The 15,729-nt window shown below is 46.4% G+C and overlaps 1 protein-coding gene across 4 annotated transcripts in view; it reads left to right on the top strand.

The window, feature by feature from the left end:
* aak1b (AP2 associated kinase 1b) overlaps positions 1-15,729 on the top strand; it is a 30,956-nt gene that overhangs the window by 5,357 nt on the left and 9,870 nt on the right. For 3 of the 4 annotated variants that reach the window (XM_015941335.3, XM_070552303.1, XM_015941340.3), the window contains 13 exons: positions 127-208; positions 433-565; positions 655-758; positions 1,829-1,911; positions 2,075-2,235; positions 2,623-2,744; positions 5,975-6,298; positions 6,397-6,542; positions 6,741-6,949; positions 7,020-7,109; positions 8,482-8,571; positions 9,280-9,384; positions 9,845-10,015. In XM_015941335.3, coding sequence (XP_015796821.3) covers positions 127-208; positions 433-565; positions 655-758; positions 1,829-1,911; positions 2,075-2,235; positions 2,623-2,744; positions 5,975-6,298; positions 6,397-6,542; positions 6,741-6,949; positions 7,020-7,109; positions 8,482-8,571; positions 9,280-9,384; positions 9,845-10,015 — 1,820 coding nt within the window. The remainder of the gene's footprint in view (positions 1-126; positions 209-432; positions 566-654; positions 759-1,828; positions 1,912-2,074; positions 2,236-2,622; positions 2,745-5,974; positions 6,299-6,396; positions 6,543-6,740; positions 6,950-7,019; positions 7,110-8,481; positions 8,572-9,279; positions 9,385-9,844; positions 10,016-15,729) is intronic. The other variant, XM_054744292.2, reaches the window with a different exon arrangement.

Here is a 15,729-nt window from a genome sequence, read left to right as displayed (position 1 = left end):
TACTTAAGTAGAAGAGTCATGTCTCTTTTAAAGTTTCATTTTACTGGAACTGCACCTATGAGGCTTCAATAAAACATGTTTTTCTCTCTGATCTGTTGACGCTCTTTCCTTGCTGTGTTGTTTCAGGTACACCACTTTATCATATCGTGCCCCAGAAATGGTAAACCTCTACAACAACAAGATTATTACCACAAAGGCAGATATCTGGGTGAGTTTCTGTGACAGACCTCCGTGATTATTGCACATAATTTCATTTCCTGTCTAATCAGATCTTAAAAAGGCTATCATTTCAAGCCGGTTGGCCTATATAGGAGCTCTGATGCAAACGTTGGTGACTTCATTTCATCTTTGTGTTGGGGAGGTGTTTCTTGTGATAATCTAAATCCTCTCTCCTCTGTGGCTGAGTTTGCATGTGGGGTTTTCCATCTCCAGGCGCTGGGCTGTTTGCTGTACAAGTTGTGCTTCTTCACTCTCCCCTTTGGTGAAAGCCAGGTGGCCATCTGTGATGGCAGTTTCACCATTCCAGACAATTCCCGTTACTCTTATGATCTACACTGCCTCATTCGTTAGTACCAATTTATTAATAACCCATGCAGTTTGGTCTTTGTTCATCAGCTGGAGATTTTTAGAGGCTTTTCTGTGGTATTTGTTCAGGGTACATGCTGGAGCCAGACCCCGACAAAAGACCTGATATTTATCAGGTGTCCTTCTTTGCTTTTAAGCTAGCTCAGCGGACCTGCCCTGTCCAGAATGTGAAGGTCAGTCTCTCAGCCTGGAGCATCGAAAATGAATTTCTTCTTGGATTGTGTTGCAACCTTTGTCTGATTTACTTGGATGGATTGATGTTTTAAATAGCTACACGGTGGCACATGAAGCACAAGTGAAAGACAAAAGAAACCTAAACGCCCTCTAATGGCTGGCTGCAGTACAAGTTTTAAGTCCCGCCTCCCTTATGTCAACATAAATAAAATATGACATTTTCCTAAGAATAAAGTAAGAATTCACCTCAGGAACAAATGTTTCTATTTTCTTATTTTGATGCACATAGTTCTTGTCTTGCTGCTGCATCATCACATATAAGGGATATTTATTTATAAATCTGCATCAGCCGATTTAAAGTCAGGCACATCCGTGGGCAGCCCATTGCTGCTGCCAAACTTTATTTAAATGTATATTTATGCTCCTAAAATATTTATTTACCCATTGGTCAGTTTATTGATTTGTTTGATTAACTTTGGTAAAACTTTTTTTATTTTAAACTGTACACACAATTGAGATTGAGCTGTTGGTTAAATTCAGCGTTTGAACCTTTTTAGGTTAAGAAATATTCAACATCCACTGTTATCAGTGACACTTTAGCATGTAAATAAGGCAGAAAACCTCAAGATATTGACCCAAATAATTTGGTAGCAGATATCAGCCATCAGCAATAGGAAAACTTATATCAGTTGGTCTCTAATCACATGTACATGTTTCTAATTTGTTCAGTTATATTTCAAAGCTTGAAAAAGAAGCGTGATTTTTTACATAGAAGCAGATGGACTGCAGCCTCTCATCCAGAGTACACAGACTCTGGCACCTGTAAAACAGGATAAGTAGCTGGAGATGCTACATCTTATTATTATTATGAGTCAATAATGGCACAAATATGAGTTTTAACAGTGTGAGGGTAAAGCATCAGCTCTGATTCATCCCACTTTCTTTAGAAAACACTACTGTGGTGTTTTATTAAAAGGTTGTCTGCTGCTAAATGTCCTTTTTCCATTGATTATTTACTTCCTGTAGCAACTTTTCCTCAAGATTTCCCTTTTCTTCCTCCACGAACCAGAATTCTCAGATTCCTTCCAAACTTCCCGAGCCGATCAAAGCGAGCGAGGCTGCCGCAGCGAAGAAGAGCCAGACTAAACCCAGGCGAGCATGACCTCATTACTCTGTGATACATTTAAGGCTGTAATAACCTGACATTTTATGGATCTAATTACTTACAGTTGATATTCTGATGCTCATTTAATAATTATGTTAACATTGTTTGCCGTGATTAACAAGAAGTGCAACATCCTCCTTTTGTTGCCAGACTGACAGATCCAATTCCCACCACTGAAACCTCCATCACCCCTCGTCAGAGGCCCAAAGCGGTGCATGCTCAGCCTGCTGCTGGCATCCTACCCATCCAGCCTGCCGCTCTCACCCCTCGCAAGCGAGCTAATCTCCCTGGTGGTGCAGGTCAGCCCTTGGGTGTGTACAATTCGCTGTTACTGTTACTGTTCTATTATTCTTTTGTCTCTCACAAGAGAAAAGGAAGCATTGTTTTGATTAAAACAGGAGGAAGTTCCTCTGAATCTTTGCTCCATACAGACAGAGTACACAGGATGGGACACCTGAAAATTAACAAATCCCAAAAGATTATGACCATTTTCTCCAGGTCGCCTTTTTACGTGATTTCCAGTGTTTGAATTCACTTTGAGCTTGTTATCAGATTATCTTTAAGCTATTGTAGTTTTTAGTAATACTAATTTGTGTTGTTGCATACAAAGCTGCTGTGCATCTGTGCATAAAATATAATGAGAAAATCGGCCTGATGCTGAGTGATGTGTAGCCTGGGTTTTGTTTGACATCCTGCAGGAGTCAGCTTAGGTCTCTCTCAGCCAGCTGCAGCTCTCCAGTCACAGAAGGCACAGACGTCAGCGCAGCCTCACATCCTGACACAAAACAACACAAGTCAGGCTGCAGCACCACTAAAACAGGTACAGGCTCTGCTGTTTCAAGGATCCTTTTGCAAATTGATGCAAATATTTTATCCCAGTGCTTTGAAACTCTTTACCTCTTGTCTTGCTGACATTCTGAGCTTATGTGACGTGAAATTACGTCTTACTTTTTTCTCCAAATAATTTTAAGATGTCAATAATGGTGTTTCTTTATACCAAACAACGTTCCTGTTGGAATCAAAATGAAAGGTATCTAAAATGCATTAAAAATCAAAGTATACACAGTTTCCATTTTATCAGGAATGTGGCGTACTTAAAAGTATTTGAAAATAAAAAAAAATTAAGAATAAGAAAAAATGTCCTACAGGATTAAAAACTGTCTGATTATGATAAAAATTCCAACTGACTCTCAGACAGTAGCGGTTTTAGGCACGGGCAGACTGGGCGACTGCCCACGGTGGCATTTTTTTCATGACACAAAGTGCTGAGTAAAAAAAAAAGAAAGAAATCTGCAATGCAACATGATTTTTGATTATCTGTCCTATCACTGTGTCTGGATTGGAACCAGCAAGGGGGTTTTGTCCTGGGAGTACTTCCATGTAGAAACGCCACTGCTCTGAGAAAACGCTGCACCCATCCATCCATTTTCTTCTGCCTATCCAGAGTCAGGTCGCGTGGGGCAGCAGCCTAAGACGAGAGGCCCAAAATTCCCTCTCCCCAGCCACTTGGGCCAGCTCTTCCGGGGGAATCCCAAGGCGTTCCCTGGCCAGCTGAGAGACATAGTCCCTCCACCGTGTCCTGGGTCTACCTTTAGGCCTCTTCCCAGTTGGACATGCCTGGAAAACCTCACCAGGGAGGCGTCCAGGAGGCATCCTAACTAGATTCCATAGCCACCTCAACTGGCTCCTCTCAACGTGGAGGAGCAGCGGGTCTAGTCCGAGCCCCTCCTGGATGACTGAGCTTCTCAACCTATCGCTAAGGGAGAGCCCAGCCACCCTGCAGAGAAAACTCATTTCAGCCCCTTGTATCTGCGATCTCTAGACCAGCTCAGTGGCCTAGTGGTAGAGTGCCCGCCCTGAGACTGGGAGATCAGGGTTCGATTCCTGGTCGGGTCATACCAAAGACTTTGAAAAAATGGGACCCAATGCCTCCCTGCTTGACACTCAGCATTAAGGGGTTGGATTGGGGGGAACCACCAAATGGTTCCCGAGTGCGGCTGTGTCTGCAGCTCACCACTCCCCCAGGGGATGGGTCAAATGCGGAGAACAAATTTCACACACACATCAGTGTGTGTGACAACTAATGGGACTTTAACTTTAACTCTTTCCTTCGGTCACAACCCAAAGCTCGTGACCATAGGTGAGGGTAGGAACGTGAATCTACCGGTAAATTGAGAGTTTTGCTTTCTGGCTCAGCTCTCTCTTCACCATGACAGACCGGTACAACGCCCGCATCACTGCAGACACAGCACCAATCTGCTTATCGATCTTCTGCTCCAGCTTTCCCTCACTTGTGAACAAGACCCCGAGATACTTGAACTCCTCCACTTTTGGCAGGACCTCATCCCTGACCCGGAGAAGGCATTCTACCCTTTTCCGACTCAAGACCATGGTCTCAGATTTATAGAAGCTGATTCTCATCCCAGCTGCTTCACACTCAGCTGTGAACCGCTCCAGTGAGAGCCGGAGATCACGTTCTGATGAAGCCACATCATCTAAAACAGCAGAGACCCGATCTTTAGGCCACCTAAATGGATGCTCTCCACACCTTGGCTGCACCTAGAAATCCTGTCCATAAAAGTTATGAACAGAATCTGTAACAAAGGGCAGCCTGGGCGGAGTCCAACTCTCACTGGGAACGAGCCCGACTTACTGCTGGCAATGGGGACCAAGCTCTGACACCGGTCATACAGGGACCTAACAGCCCGTATCAGAGGGCCTGGTACCCCATACTCATATGCCCCAACACATGCAGATTGGCTGCATATGATTTTAAAAGTGAAACAGACCGACCATTTCTATAATATGATTTAAGATCCTTTAGAAACGATCATTTCCTACTGAGTTACAACCAATCAGCGTGAGTGTACCAAAAGTTCTGGGGCCTCATTTATCAAGCTTGCTTACGCACAAAACGCGGTCGGAAAACTGTGTAAGCAACTTTCCACGCAAACTTTGGGATTTATGAAAGAAAACTTAGTGGAAAAATGTGCGCAACTTAAAGTTGACTAAGGACCTTGCTTACGCACATTTTGGACATGGAGAGCACCTGCAGTGCTGCTGCTGAGAAGGATACAATTATGAAATCCTGCAGCATTATCACTTGTACTGCTTCGTTTTCACACAGAACAATACCCCCCCCCCCCCCCCCCCCCCCCCCACACACACACACACACACACACAGCCCAAAGTGCAGAATAGGGAATGCAGAATATCAGCAGGCGAACAGATTGAGACAGAATGTCATGCGTCTGTCAGTGTGTGTCCTGTCACTGTGACCCGATTGATCTTGCGCCCTGGCTACTTGGACAAGGGAGATCTCCATTTGGCTGACTGGTTAGCGCGTGTGACTTTCACCCTGGAGTCCGGGAATTGAATCCCGATTGGGCCATTTTTTTTATATCCGCCACAGATCTCTCTGAAGAACTCAGCATTGACGGCTTCAGCAACACTGTGCCTCTCTGTGGATTTTCTCTTATTTGTTTTGCAAAAGCATTTCCTTTCATTTCTCCACCTCACCCACAATTTCTGCTTCTGTGAAATTGCGCTTCCTTGATCTTCCTTGATCTACGGTCGCCATCGTCATTGGTGGAGCGCTGCAACAGCCGGCTTATCTATATGCATGAGGTCCACAAGGCACTTTGCATTGACTATTTATGGCAGTAATGGGCTCGACACACGGGAGGCGACATCGCCTCTCCTCCATTCATTTTCAATGAGACATGCGCGACAAAGCGATAATCGCGGGTCTCTCTCCTACTAAGCGAAACGCGAAAAACGTGCGTGTGAAATTTTGCACTCGTGCACGTGCACGGACGACACAGCGACGCAATCCCAGAAAGTTGAAACATTTTCAACTTTTCATCGCTGTCGCTCGGACGAGGACCAATCAACGGAGGTTTCATTCACTGACCAATGAGCGGACAGGATGCTCCGTACATCTCTGAGCAAACATGAAGGAGAAGTTGATTATTATTATGTTTTATATAGTAAAATCAGATGTGGATTTTCTCGCGTGGGAACAGATGTAATGATGTTTTTGTGCGACAGTCTGTGCAGCCAGCTGCAGCTGTTGGAGGAGAGGCGGCAGCATCACAAGTGGTCAAGGCTGAGGCCTCACCACAAGCACAGCAAACTACCCAGCAACAAACCACAACCCCCCCTGTGGTCATTCCCGCTTCCCAGCAGGCAGCACAGACTGCGTCCAGCCCCGCCCCACCTCAGCGCCCAGCGCGTCGCAGACAGGCGAGCCAGGCTCAGCAGCCAGATTCTCAGCCTTCTCCCACCAAACTGGCACCCGGGCAGCCGGCTGTAGCTCAGCAGCAGCAGATAACCCAACCACCAGCTGTACAAACTCAGCCTGCGTCCTCTGAGGTCAGCCAAAGATCAGCTACGTCAATGTTGATTAGTGTCCTTTTACCTTTTATTCTGCTTAGTTCGGTTTGTTGTTTGTCCCTACATCTCTTGATCAGACTCCACCTGAAACTCCAAAGACAGCTGAAGAAGGAGCTCATCAGCGTGTGTCGAGTGAAACTACAGAAAACGTTGCTGCTGCATTTCTGACCAGCGACTCCTCACAGTCGCCACAGGGCGCTAATGGAGGTGCCGACCCTAGTCAGTAAGTGCTGTATTACTGGAATAAAGAAGTGTATACACTTATGATAAGAAGTAAAGATCCTTTTTCAGTTCAGAGGGTTTTGCTGGTTATTAAATATTTCATGTGAGGAATCTTAGAACTGAAAGAAAATGTAGATTCATTTGACCTCGACTGTGACTCTTCTGCCTTTGTTGTGTTTAAATCGCTGTTTTCTTGCAGATCACCAACATCTCCGCCAAGTGCCAGCCAGCCGGTTCAGCTGAGTCTTTGTGATTCCGCTCCGGATCAAAGCAAAGCTGCATCGTCTCTTCCTGCCTCTGCAGGTTCCACCAACACCCCCACACAACCAGCGTGGAACCTGTTCGACGACGACACCTTCTCCACCCTCTCTGCTGAAGGCTTCAAAACTGATGACAAAAAGACTTCTGGTAAACACTTAAGGGTTTATCGATTTGCTTGGTCTGAGTCAGATTACCTTACATTTATTGTTGTGACCAGACTTGCTGTCAGATCCTGACACACAATCACCTGAGGAGCTGATACCGGGCCTACAGGCCTCCTCTCTAGAAAACACTCCCCAAGAAACAGGTGTGTTACTTTTTTATGTCACACAGTCTATATTCAGCACTTTTCTTCTTTTCCGTGTGCATTAGAGCATTCATTAACATCTTCCCAACAGTTTATCTGCTCCCATGAGTTTATATCTCCAAGATGAATTTGCTTAATTATCATGTGTTTTTGTTTGTGTTTGTTTTGGATTCATTTATTTTCTGGTAAAGTAGTGCTGATATTTAAGGTACTGAATGTGTCTTGAGCAGTGGTGTATCTAAACGAGTTCGCTGAATGGTTCTTTCATAATTTTGGTGAACATGAACTGAACTTACTCGTATTTTGACCTCAACAACTCTAGTGAGCGCGCTCCTTCACAGTTTGAATTTGTTCGAGAGTTCCAGAGTTCAGTGGCGCTGAAGCCATGGCTAAAACATACTGTTAGCCATAGACATAAAAGGTAGACTCGCTGACTGCTGTGGCCGCCATAGGCAGTAGTGGTGGATGCAGCGTCTAACGTAACGGGTCTTGTGGTGCATTTCGTTTACCTCAGGCCCGAACGTCTTTAGTAGTCTGTGACGTCAAATGGTGTTTTTCTTTCTGGTCGTTTGTCCTAAAGTTGAAGTGGTAGCAGCTGTTTCTCCTTCTCTGATGTTATTGAGGCGGGAACCTCTCACACCAGCGGTGTGTTGCTGAATATGTGAGTGAGTAATAAGTGGAGGGCAGGGAAGTGCGGCGGTTCAGTGAGATCCACAACCGGGTGGTCCAATGGTTGCTTTTAGTCCGAGCCACTTTAATGGCGGAGGTTTCTAGACAAATGCAAGTGAACCACCTAATTAATATATATTCTTTTTTCAATTTTTCAATCCCTACATTTTATTTATAGCTATGTTAGAACACTGTTAAGAAGCATGAAATGCTAACTGGTTTTGCAGATTTGCCGTTGTAGCTTTATTACATCACTTTTCTTTTTTTTGCCAAACAAGTCTTAAAATTAATTCACAAAAATTCAAAAATGACTTCATTGAAAGATAATAAAAGTTGTTTTGCACTTTGAGAACCATTCCTTTGTTTACTACCTCAGCCTGGTTCCTTCCTCAGATTGTTCAATAATTCCTCGTTTCAATGTTTGTTATGACTATGAGAATATACTGTAGGGGTAAACGCTGCAGCGGGGTACAAGTGTGGGCTGGACAGGGGACAACAAGGCCAGTATTCTGAGGCTAATGGTTTGCCGCAATGCATTAACTAAAGAACTCTGAACTAGTTCATTTTTGGAACTATCAGTTGAACTAGTTCATATATAACTCAAACTTATTCTTCACTGGTCTTTTGTAGAAGCCTCGTTTTTCTACACTCTGTCAGCCTCCGTTACAAAGAGATGATGGATTTCTCTGTTCTTGTGTCCCAGCTGAAAGACCATCTTCTATTCTGGAACCAGGAGCCTCCCTGTTGGCGGTTCCTGATCCTTTCCACACACTCGAACTGTCAGACGCTCCAGGTAAATATCTACAGATGGATTTCGGACGCATTTTGTATTGTCCTTTTCTTTACTTTCTTCAACGTTTGGTTCACTGAAAAAAAACATTTTTAATTATAATTTCTGATCATAATCAGTCACTCTGAGTTTTTCATGCAAGCTGATCATGGAAATGGTCTTCTACACCTATCTCCTGCTGTAGCCTCTGACAGAAAATACACGGTGAAAATCTAGGATTTGAAAATCCTGACTGATCTACGTCACGCTGTCACTTAACATTCATGGACTCGCTGTTGTTGGTTTAGCATCCAGGAATCAGCAGAGAACATCTCGGCTAATAGAAGCTACCTGCTAGCTTTAGCAACTTCACCACATGGCAGAAGCTCCTCTAGGCTTGTGTTATTTGTGGAGATAAAACATCAAGGTGGCAAGTCAGTGGTAGAGTTGTCCAAATATCAGGAAATAACACTCCAAACCCTGCCTTCTGCAGCTCAGCTGTGATGTGGTTCACTTCTAGTTCCTGAAAATGGTGCACCAGTGTTTTTCCTTCCTCAGAGTACAACTTACAAGCCAGCCATTAATATCTACTAGAGACCACTGCAGATGTATTGATGAAACAAGTGTTCAACGCCTGAACTAGCTAGCCTCTAGACTGTCACTGTTGTTTATTTCTGTGTGATTTAACTGTAACAGTTTGCCTTTTCTTTAATTTTCCTTTCTGGTTTTTAGAGAAGCTGATCGAAGGACTCAAATCTCCTGACACGTCTTCACTCCTCCTCCCTGATCTGCTGTCCTTGTCCGACCCGTTTGGTGGGTCTGTGGAGTCTGTGAAAGGTACGACTCCATGAACGATATATTTCAAATCAGAAAACAGAAGCATTCAATACTTTGTGTACTAGTTCAGCCTTTCCTTATTTTTTTTTTTTTTTGCTTGAAAAGAAACTTTATTGCTACCCAGGGTAGGGATGGACTGATGAAAATCAGCAGCAAATATCGGTCGTCAGCTGACTGTGACTTATGCACATCTGCATTGCAACAGGAAAACCCATATGGGCCCGTCAGTAAGCCAGAGAGGACCTTCTTATCGATCTGTAGAGTTAAAGTTGAGAATCAACAGATTTCTATTAACAGATAAAGGGTTGTGCGAATCAGCAGAGGTTATCTGAGGTCGTTCAGGTGATCTTCACCAGTATTAGTGCTTTAACTCCTTGTTGTTGTGCATCTTTTGGACTAAACGTATCTGATGGTTTCCTAACACAGAACGTGTCTCGTGTTTGGTTCTGACCCGTCCCAGATCCTCTCACAGCAGACGACTCTCTCCTGAGCTGCTCTCTGCTCTCCGGTCCGTCTCCTCCTGCAGCAGCGAGCAGCACCATCTCCTCCATCTCGTCTGCCCCTAACTCCGCCACCTCTGCTTTGGATGAGTTTAGTTTGTTGTCTGGAGAGTCGACGCGGTCTAAAGGAGGTAAAAGAAGGAAAAAACAAAGTTAAACTCACTGAGGCTGATTTGTCTCCAGTCTAACGCCTTTATGCGGCTCGTGAAACATTTTCCTTTTTAAGAAGGAATAATGTCTCCACGGAAGTGGGTTAATTGGTAAAACAGCTTTTATTTCCTTCTTCTGTACATTATTGCTGTGTCTCTTTTCAACTTGCATTTTCGTGGTTCTTTTTAAGCACTGAAAGAAAACATTTCTTTTACATTGTTAGCTAAAATTTCCGCTACTTCCTGTAGCCATCCTCAGAGCTGTGATGATGTTGGCGGCATCACTTCCTTCTCCGTTTATCTCCTCGTCGATTACACAGTCCTATGCGTGATCTAATGAGTCATGGTTCCTTGAGACGCCGCCAACATCATCACAGCTCTGAGGATGGAAACAGGAAGTAGCTGAAACATTAGCTAACATGGTAAAGGAAAAGTTTTTTTTTCTGGGTTTAAAAAGAACCAAGAAAATGCAGGTTTTTATTTCCTGCAGCGGGGTCTCTGGTTCTGATCACTGGAATGGGTTCAAACAAAAACCCGCAGCAGTTTTATAAGTTTTAGATTCAAAAGAAAAGATTATTAAAATGCAGTTTTATATGATGCAGCTGCCTCAACCACGAATTCTGACTCCTCTGGGAAGGCCAGGTGGATTGTGAGACTTTCTTCACTTTTCTTTATAAAGTTAAAGGAAAGAATTTAAATTACAGGTTTAAAAAAAACTTTTTAACCACTTGTTTGAGCTGCTTCTCCTCTGCCTCTTCTCCCATCTGTTTACTGGGGGTTTGTTTTGTCTCTTGTGTCTTTATTGTCAGTCCAGCTGGTTTCAGGAAGATATTTACACAGAGCCAGTGGAAGCTTTAAATCCAGACTGGCTCGCTCCCTTTAAACAAATGTTAGCAGTAACTGGACATTTTGGTCTCGCCACTGGTTTAGTAAACAGGCACAACATGTCTGTTGATGCTTGAGTGTATTAGAGAGTGACTTTTGCTGTGTTTTCTCAGAAAGCTGCCACCTGGCTCAGTTGAACCTTCTGCTTTGTCTGAACAAACCCAGAAACTTTAAATGGCTCCATCCATCTCAGGCAGGTTTATGTGATCTAATGAAACAGTTTTCTGACTAAATATTTCAAAGGGAGGGTTGATACGGAAACACTTATTTTTGTACTTAAAGAGACAGTGTGTAGTTTTTAACCATTAATCTCTGGAAATATCTACCTAAATGTTGTGGAAAATGAATTAAAGTAGCATTCCGGAGTTTTCCCCTTTCAGAAATGATGTATGATTTTTCAGAAATCCATGAAAGTCTCGTCTCTCATCTCTCGTCTCGTCTTCCTCCGCTTATCCGGGTCCGGGTCGCGGGGGCAGCATCCCAACTAGGGAGCTCCAGGCCGTCCTCTCCCCGGCCTTGTCCACCAGCTCCTCCGGCAGGACCCCAAGGCGTTCCCGGACCAGATTGGAGATGTAACCTCTCCAACGTGTCCTGGGTCGACCCGGGGGCCTTCTGCCGGCAGGACATGCCCGAAACACCTCCCCGGGGAGGCGTCCAGGAGGCATCCTGACCAGATGCCCAAACCACCTCAACTGGCTCCTTTCGATCCGGAGGAGCAGCGGTTCTACTCCGAGTCCCTCCCGAATGTCCGAGCTCCTCACCCTATCTCTAAGGCTGAGCCCGGCCACCCTACGGAGGAAACTCATTTCAGCCGCTTGTATCCGCGATCTCGTTCTTTCGGTCATTACCCAAAGCTCATGACCATAGGTGAGGATTGGGACGTAGATCGACCGGTAAATCGAGAGCCTGGCTTTCTGGCTCAGCTCCCTCTTCCCCACGACAGATCGGCTCAGCGTCCGCATCACTGCAGACGCCGAACCAATCCGCCTGTCGATCTCCCGATCCCTCCTACCCTCACTCGTGAACAAGACCCCGAGATACTTAAACTCCTCCACTTGAGGTAGGACCTCTCCCCCGACCCGGAGGTGGCAAGCCACCCTTTTCCGGTCGAGAACCATGGTCTCAGATTTGGAGGTGCTGATCCTCATCCCAGCCGCTTCACATTCGGCCGCGAACCTACCCAGCAAGAGCTGAAGGTCAGAGCTGGATGAAGCTAGGAGGACCACATCATCCGCAAAAAGCAGAGACGAGATTCTCCTGCCACCAAACTCGACACACTCCACACCACGGCTGCGTCTAGAAATTCTGTCCATAAAAGTGATGAACAGAACCGGTGACAAAGGGCAGCCCTGGCGGAGTCCAACCCTCACTGGGAACAGGTCCGACTTACTACCGGCTATGCGGACCAAACTCACGCTCCTCTGGTAAAGGGACTGAATGGCCCTTAACAGAAAGCCACCCACCCCATACTCCTGGAGCGTCCCCCACAGGGTGTCCCTGGGGACACGGTCATAAGCCTTCTCCAAATCCACAAAGCACATGTGGATTGGTTGGGCAAACTCCCATGCCCCCTCCATCACCCTTGCAAGGGTATAGAGCTGGTCCACAGTTCCACGGCCAGGACGAAAACCACATTGCTCCTCCTCTATCTGAGATTCAACTATCGATCGGACCCTCCTCTCCAGTACCTTGGAGTAGACCTTTCCAGGGAGGCTGAGGAGTGTGATCCCCCTATAGTTGGAACACACCCTCAGGTCATCCTTCTTAAAGATGGGGACCACCACCCCGGTCTGCCACTCCCTAGGAACTGCCCCCGATGACCACGCAATGTTGTAGAGACGTGTCAACCATGACAGCCCTACAACATCCATTGCCTTGAGATACCCAGGACGAACCTCATCCGCCCCCGGGGCTCCGCCGCTGTGTAGTTGTTTGACTACCTCAGCAACTTCTGCCCCCGAGATCGGACAGTCCATCCCCAGGCCTCCCAGCTCTGGTTCCTCCTTGGAATGCGCATTGGTGGGATTGAGGAGCTCCTCAAAGTATTCCTTCCACCGTCCGACTATAGCCTCAGTTGACGTCAGCAGCTCCCCATCCCCACTGTAAACAGTGTGAGCGAGTTGCTGCCTTCCTCTCCTGAGGCGCCGGACAGTTTGCCAGAACCTCTTTGGAGCCGATCGATAGTCTTTCTCCATGGCCTCACCAAACTCCTCCCACGCCCGAGATTTTGCCTCGGCAACTGCCACTGCTGCACCCCGCTTGGCTATCCGGTACCTGTCTGCTGCCTCCGGAGACCCACAGACCAGCCACGCCCTGTAGGCCTCCTTCTTCAGCCTGACGGCTCCCCGAACCTCTGGTGTCCACCAGCGGGTACAGGGGTTGCCACCACGACTGGCACCGGCCACCTTACGACCACAGCTAGCAACAGCCGCCTCGACAATCGCAGAGTGGAACAAGGCCCACTCGGACTCAATGTCCCCCACTGCTCTCGGGACGTGGTCAAAGCTCTGCCGGAGGTGGGAGTTGAAGACCGTCTTGACAGGTTCTTCTGCCAGGCGTTCCCAGCAGACCCTCACTATGCGTTTGGGTCTGCCAGGTCTACGGGGCATGTTCCCTTGCCATCTGATCCAACTCACCACCAGGTGGTGATCAGTTGACAGCTCCGCCCCTCTCTTCACTCGGGTGTCCAAAACATACGGCCGCAGGTCAGATGATACGACTACAAAATCTATCATCGACCTGTGACCTAGGCTGCCCTGGTACCAAGTGTACCGGTGGGCATCCTTATGTTCGAACATGGTGTTCGTTATGGCCAAACTGCGGCTTGCACAGAAGTCCAATAACAAAACACCGCTCGAGTTCAGATTAGGTGGGCCGTTCCTCCCAATCACACCCCTCCAGGTCAAGCTGTCATTGCCCACGTGAGCATTGAAGTCCCCCAGCAGGACAATGGAGTCCCCTGATGGAGCACTATCTAGCACTCGTCCCAGGGACTCCAAAAAGGGTGGGTACTCTGAACTGATATTTGGCCCATAAGCACAAACAACAGTCAGGACCCGTTCCCCGACCCGAAGGCGCAAGGAAGCTACCCTCTTGTCCCCCGGGGTAAACCCCAACACACAGGCAGAGAGTCTCGGGGCTAACAAAAAGCCAACCCCTGCCCTCCGCCTCTCACCCGGAGCAACTCCAGCAAAGTAGAGTGTCCAACCCCTCTCCAGGTCTCGGGTTCCAGAGCCAATGCAATGTGTCGAGGTGAGTCCGACTATATCTAGCCGGTACCGCTCAACCTCTGCCACAAGCTCCGGCTCCTTCCCCGCCAGCGAGGTGACGTTCCATGTCCCAAAAACTAGTTTTCTTGTCCGGGGATTGGACCGCCAAGGCTCCCGCCTTGGTCTGCCACCCGATTCGCATTGCACCGGACCCTTCATGTTCCTCCTGCGGGTGGTGGGTCCACAGTTGGACGAGCCCATGTATCCGGTTCGGGCTGGGCCCGGCCGGGCCCCATGGGCGAAAGCCCGGCCACCAGGCGCTCGCTCACGGCCCCCAACCCCAGGCCTGGCTCCAGGGTGGGACCCCGGTAACCCTCCGGGCCGGGTACTCCGACTCTTCGTTTTAACCGCCATGAAAGATCCTTCGAACCGTTCTTTGTCTCACCCTTCACCTAAGACCAATTTGTCATGGGAGACCCTACCAGGGGCACTAAGTGCCCCAGACAACATAGCTCCTAGGATCATTAGGGCACTCAAACTCCTCCACCACGATAAGGTGACGGTTCAAGGAGGAGAATCCATGAAAGTGATCTTTAAAAAAGTCTTATCATGTACTGTGATATAATGAAAGCAATACGTCTTTTTCTTTTGCTAAACACACCCCCTGCCCCGCAGAGCTCCGTGCAATAGGAAACTAAACACCAACCAGAACTAACCAATAGCATTAGACTACCACTTACATGCTGCTAATTTAAGGAGTACCTCACCTGATGCAGAGATGATGAACTTTTCACAGACAAGTAAGTCTCTAAAATATAAATATATGAGAACACAACATGATATGAGAATAATACTTGTAAAACAGCGTGTTTTAGCTCCGTTTGTCGGCTAGAAGCACATTAATAAACAAGAAACGTGAAGTCGCCATCTTAAAAAAAACAGAGCAAGAGACTGTATGTGTGGTATGCTTGTCAGCCACTAGATGGTGACATCGGATAAGAGGAATACTCTGGAAAGAGACTTTAAATGATGCCCAGTTTTTTGAAAAATATTGGCCACTTTGTAACATATAACCATAAAAATCGGGTCTAAAATACATGGGAGTGGGTCCAAATCTCTGGGCAACTCCATATTAGATGTGATGTTTCCTTCTACGGGAGCCCGAGAGGACAAAACACATGTACTGATTTGTAAAAAGCTGTTACAAAACTTTCGTCATTCCTAAACGTTGTTTTACACAACAATCTGACAAAGCACTCATTGGAAATTTTTGACCCTAATGGGCGTCCGTTAGTAAGGTCTTATCAAACACAAAAATATCGCTTGCTTGTAACGATTTTGGTATATACTGCCTCCTATTGCCAGGGAAAATACACACCATCACTTTAAAAGAACTTAAAGGAAAACATTGATTGGATGTAAACAATCTGCCATTTTGCTCTGAAGCGCATTTTGTGTGACACGGATATCATTCGGATTCCTTTATTTTAAGCATTTGATCATAATAGTGTCCCGTTAAAAGATTTATCTGTGAAGCCATTCTTGATTATGTGCAAGGTCGTTCTCTGAAATCGAGTGTCAGATTGATACCGGGCGTCATTA

Source organism: Nothobranchius furzeri, chromosome 6 (assembly GCF_043380555.1).
Source record: "Nothobranchius furzeri strain GRZ-AD chromosome 6, NfurGRZ-RIMD1, whole genome shotgun sequence".
Taxonomy (NCBI): Eukaryota; Metazoa; Chordata; class Actinopteri; order Cyprinodontiformes; family Nothobranchiidae; genus Nothobranchius; species Nothobranchius furzeri.
The sequence above is the reverse complement of the archived record's forward strand: the minus strand, read 5'-3'. Positions and strand labels throughout refer to the sequence as shown.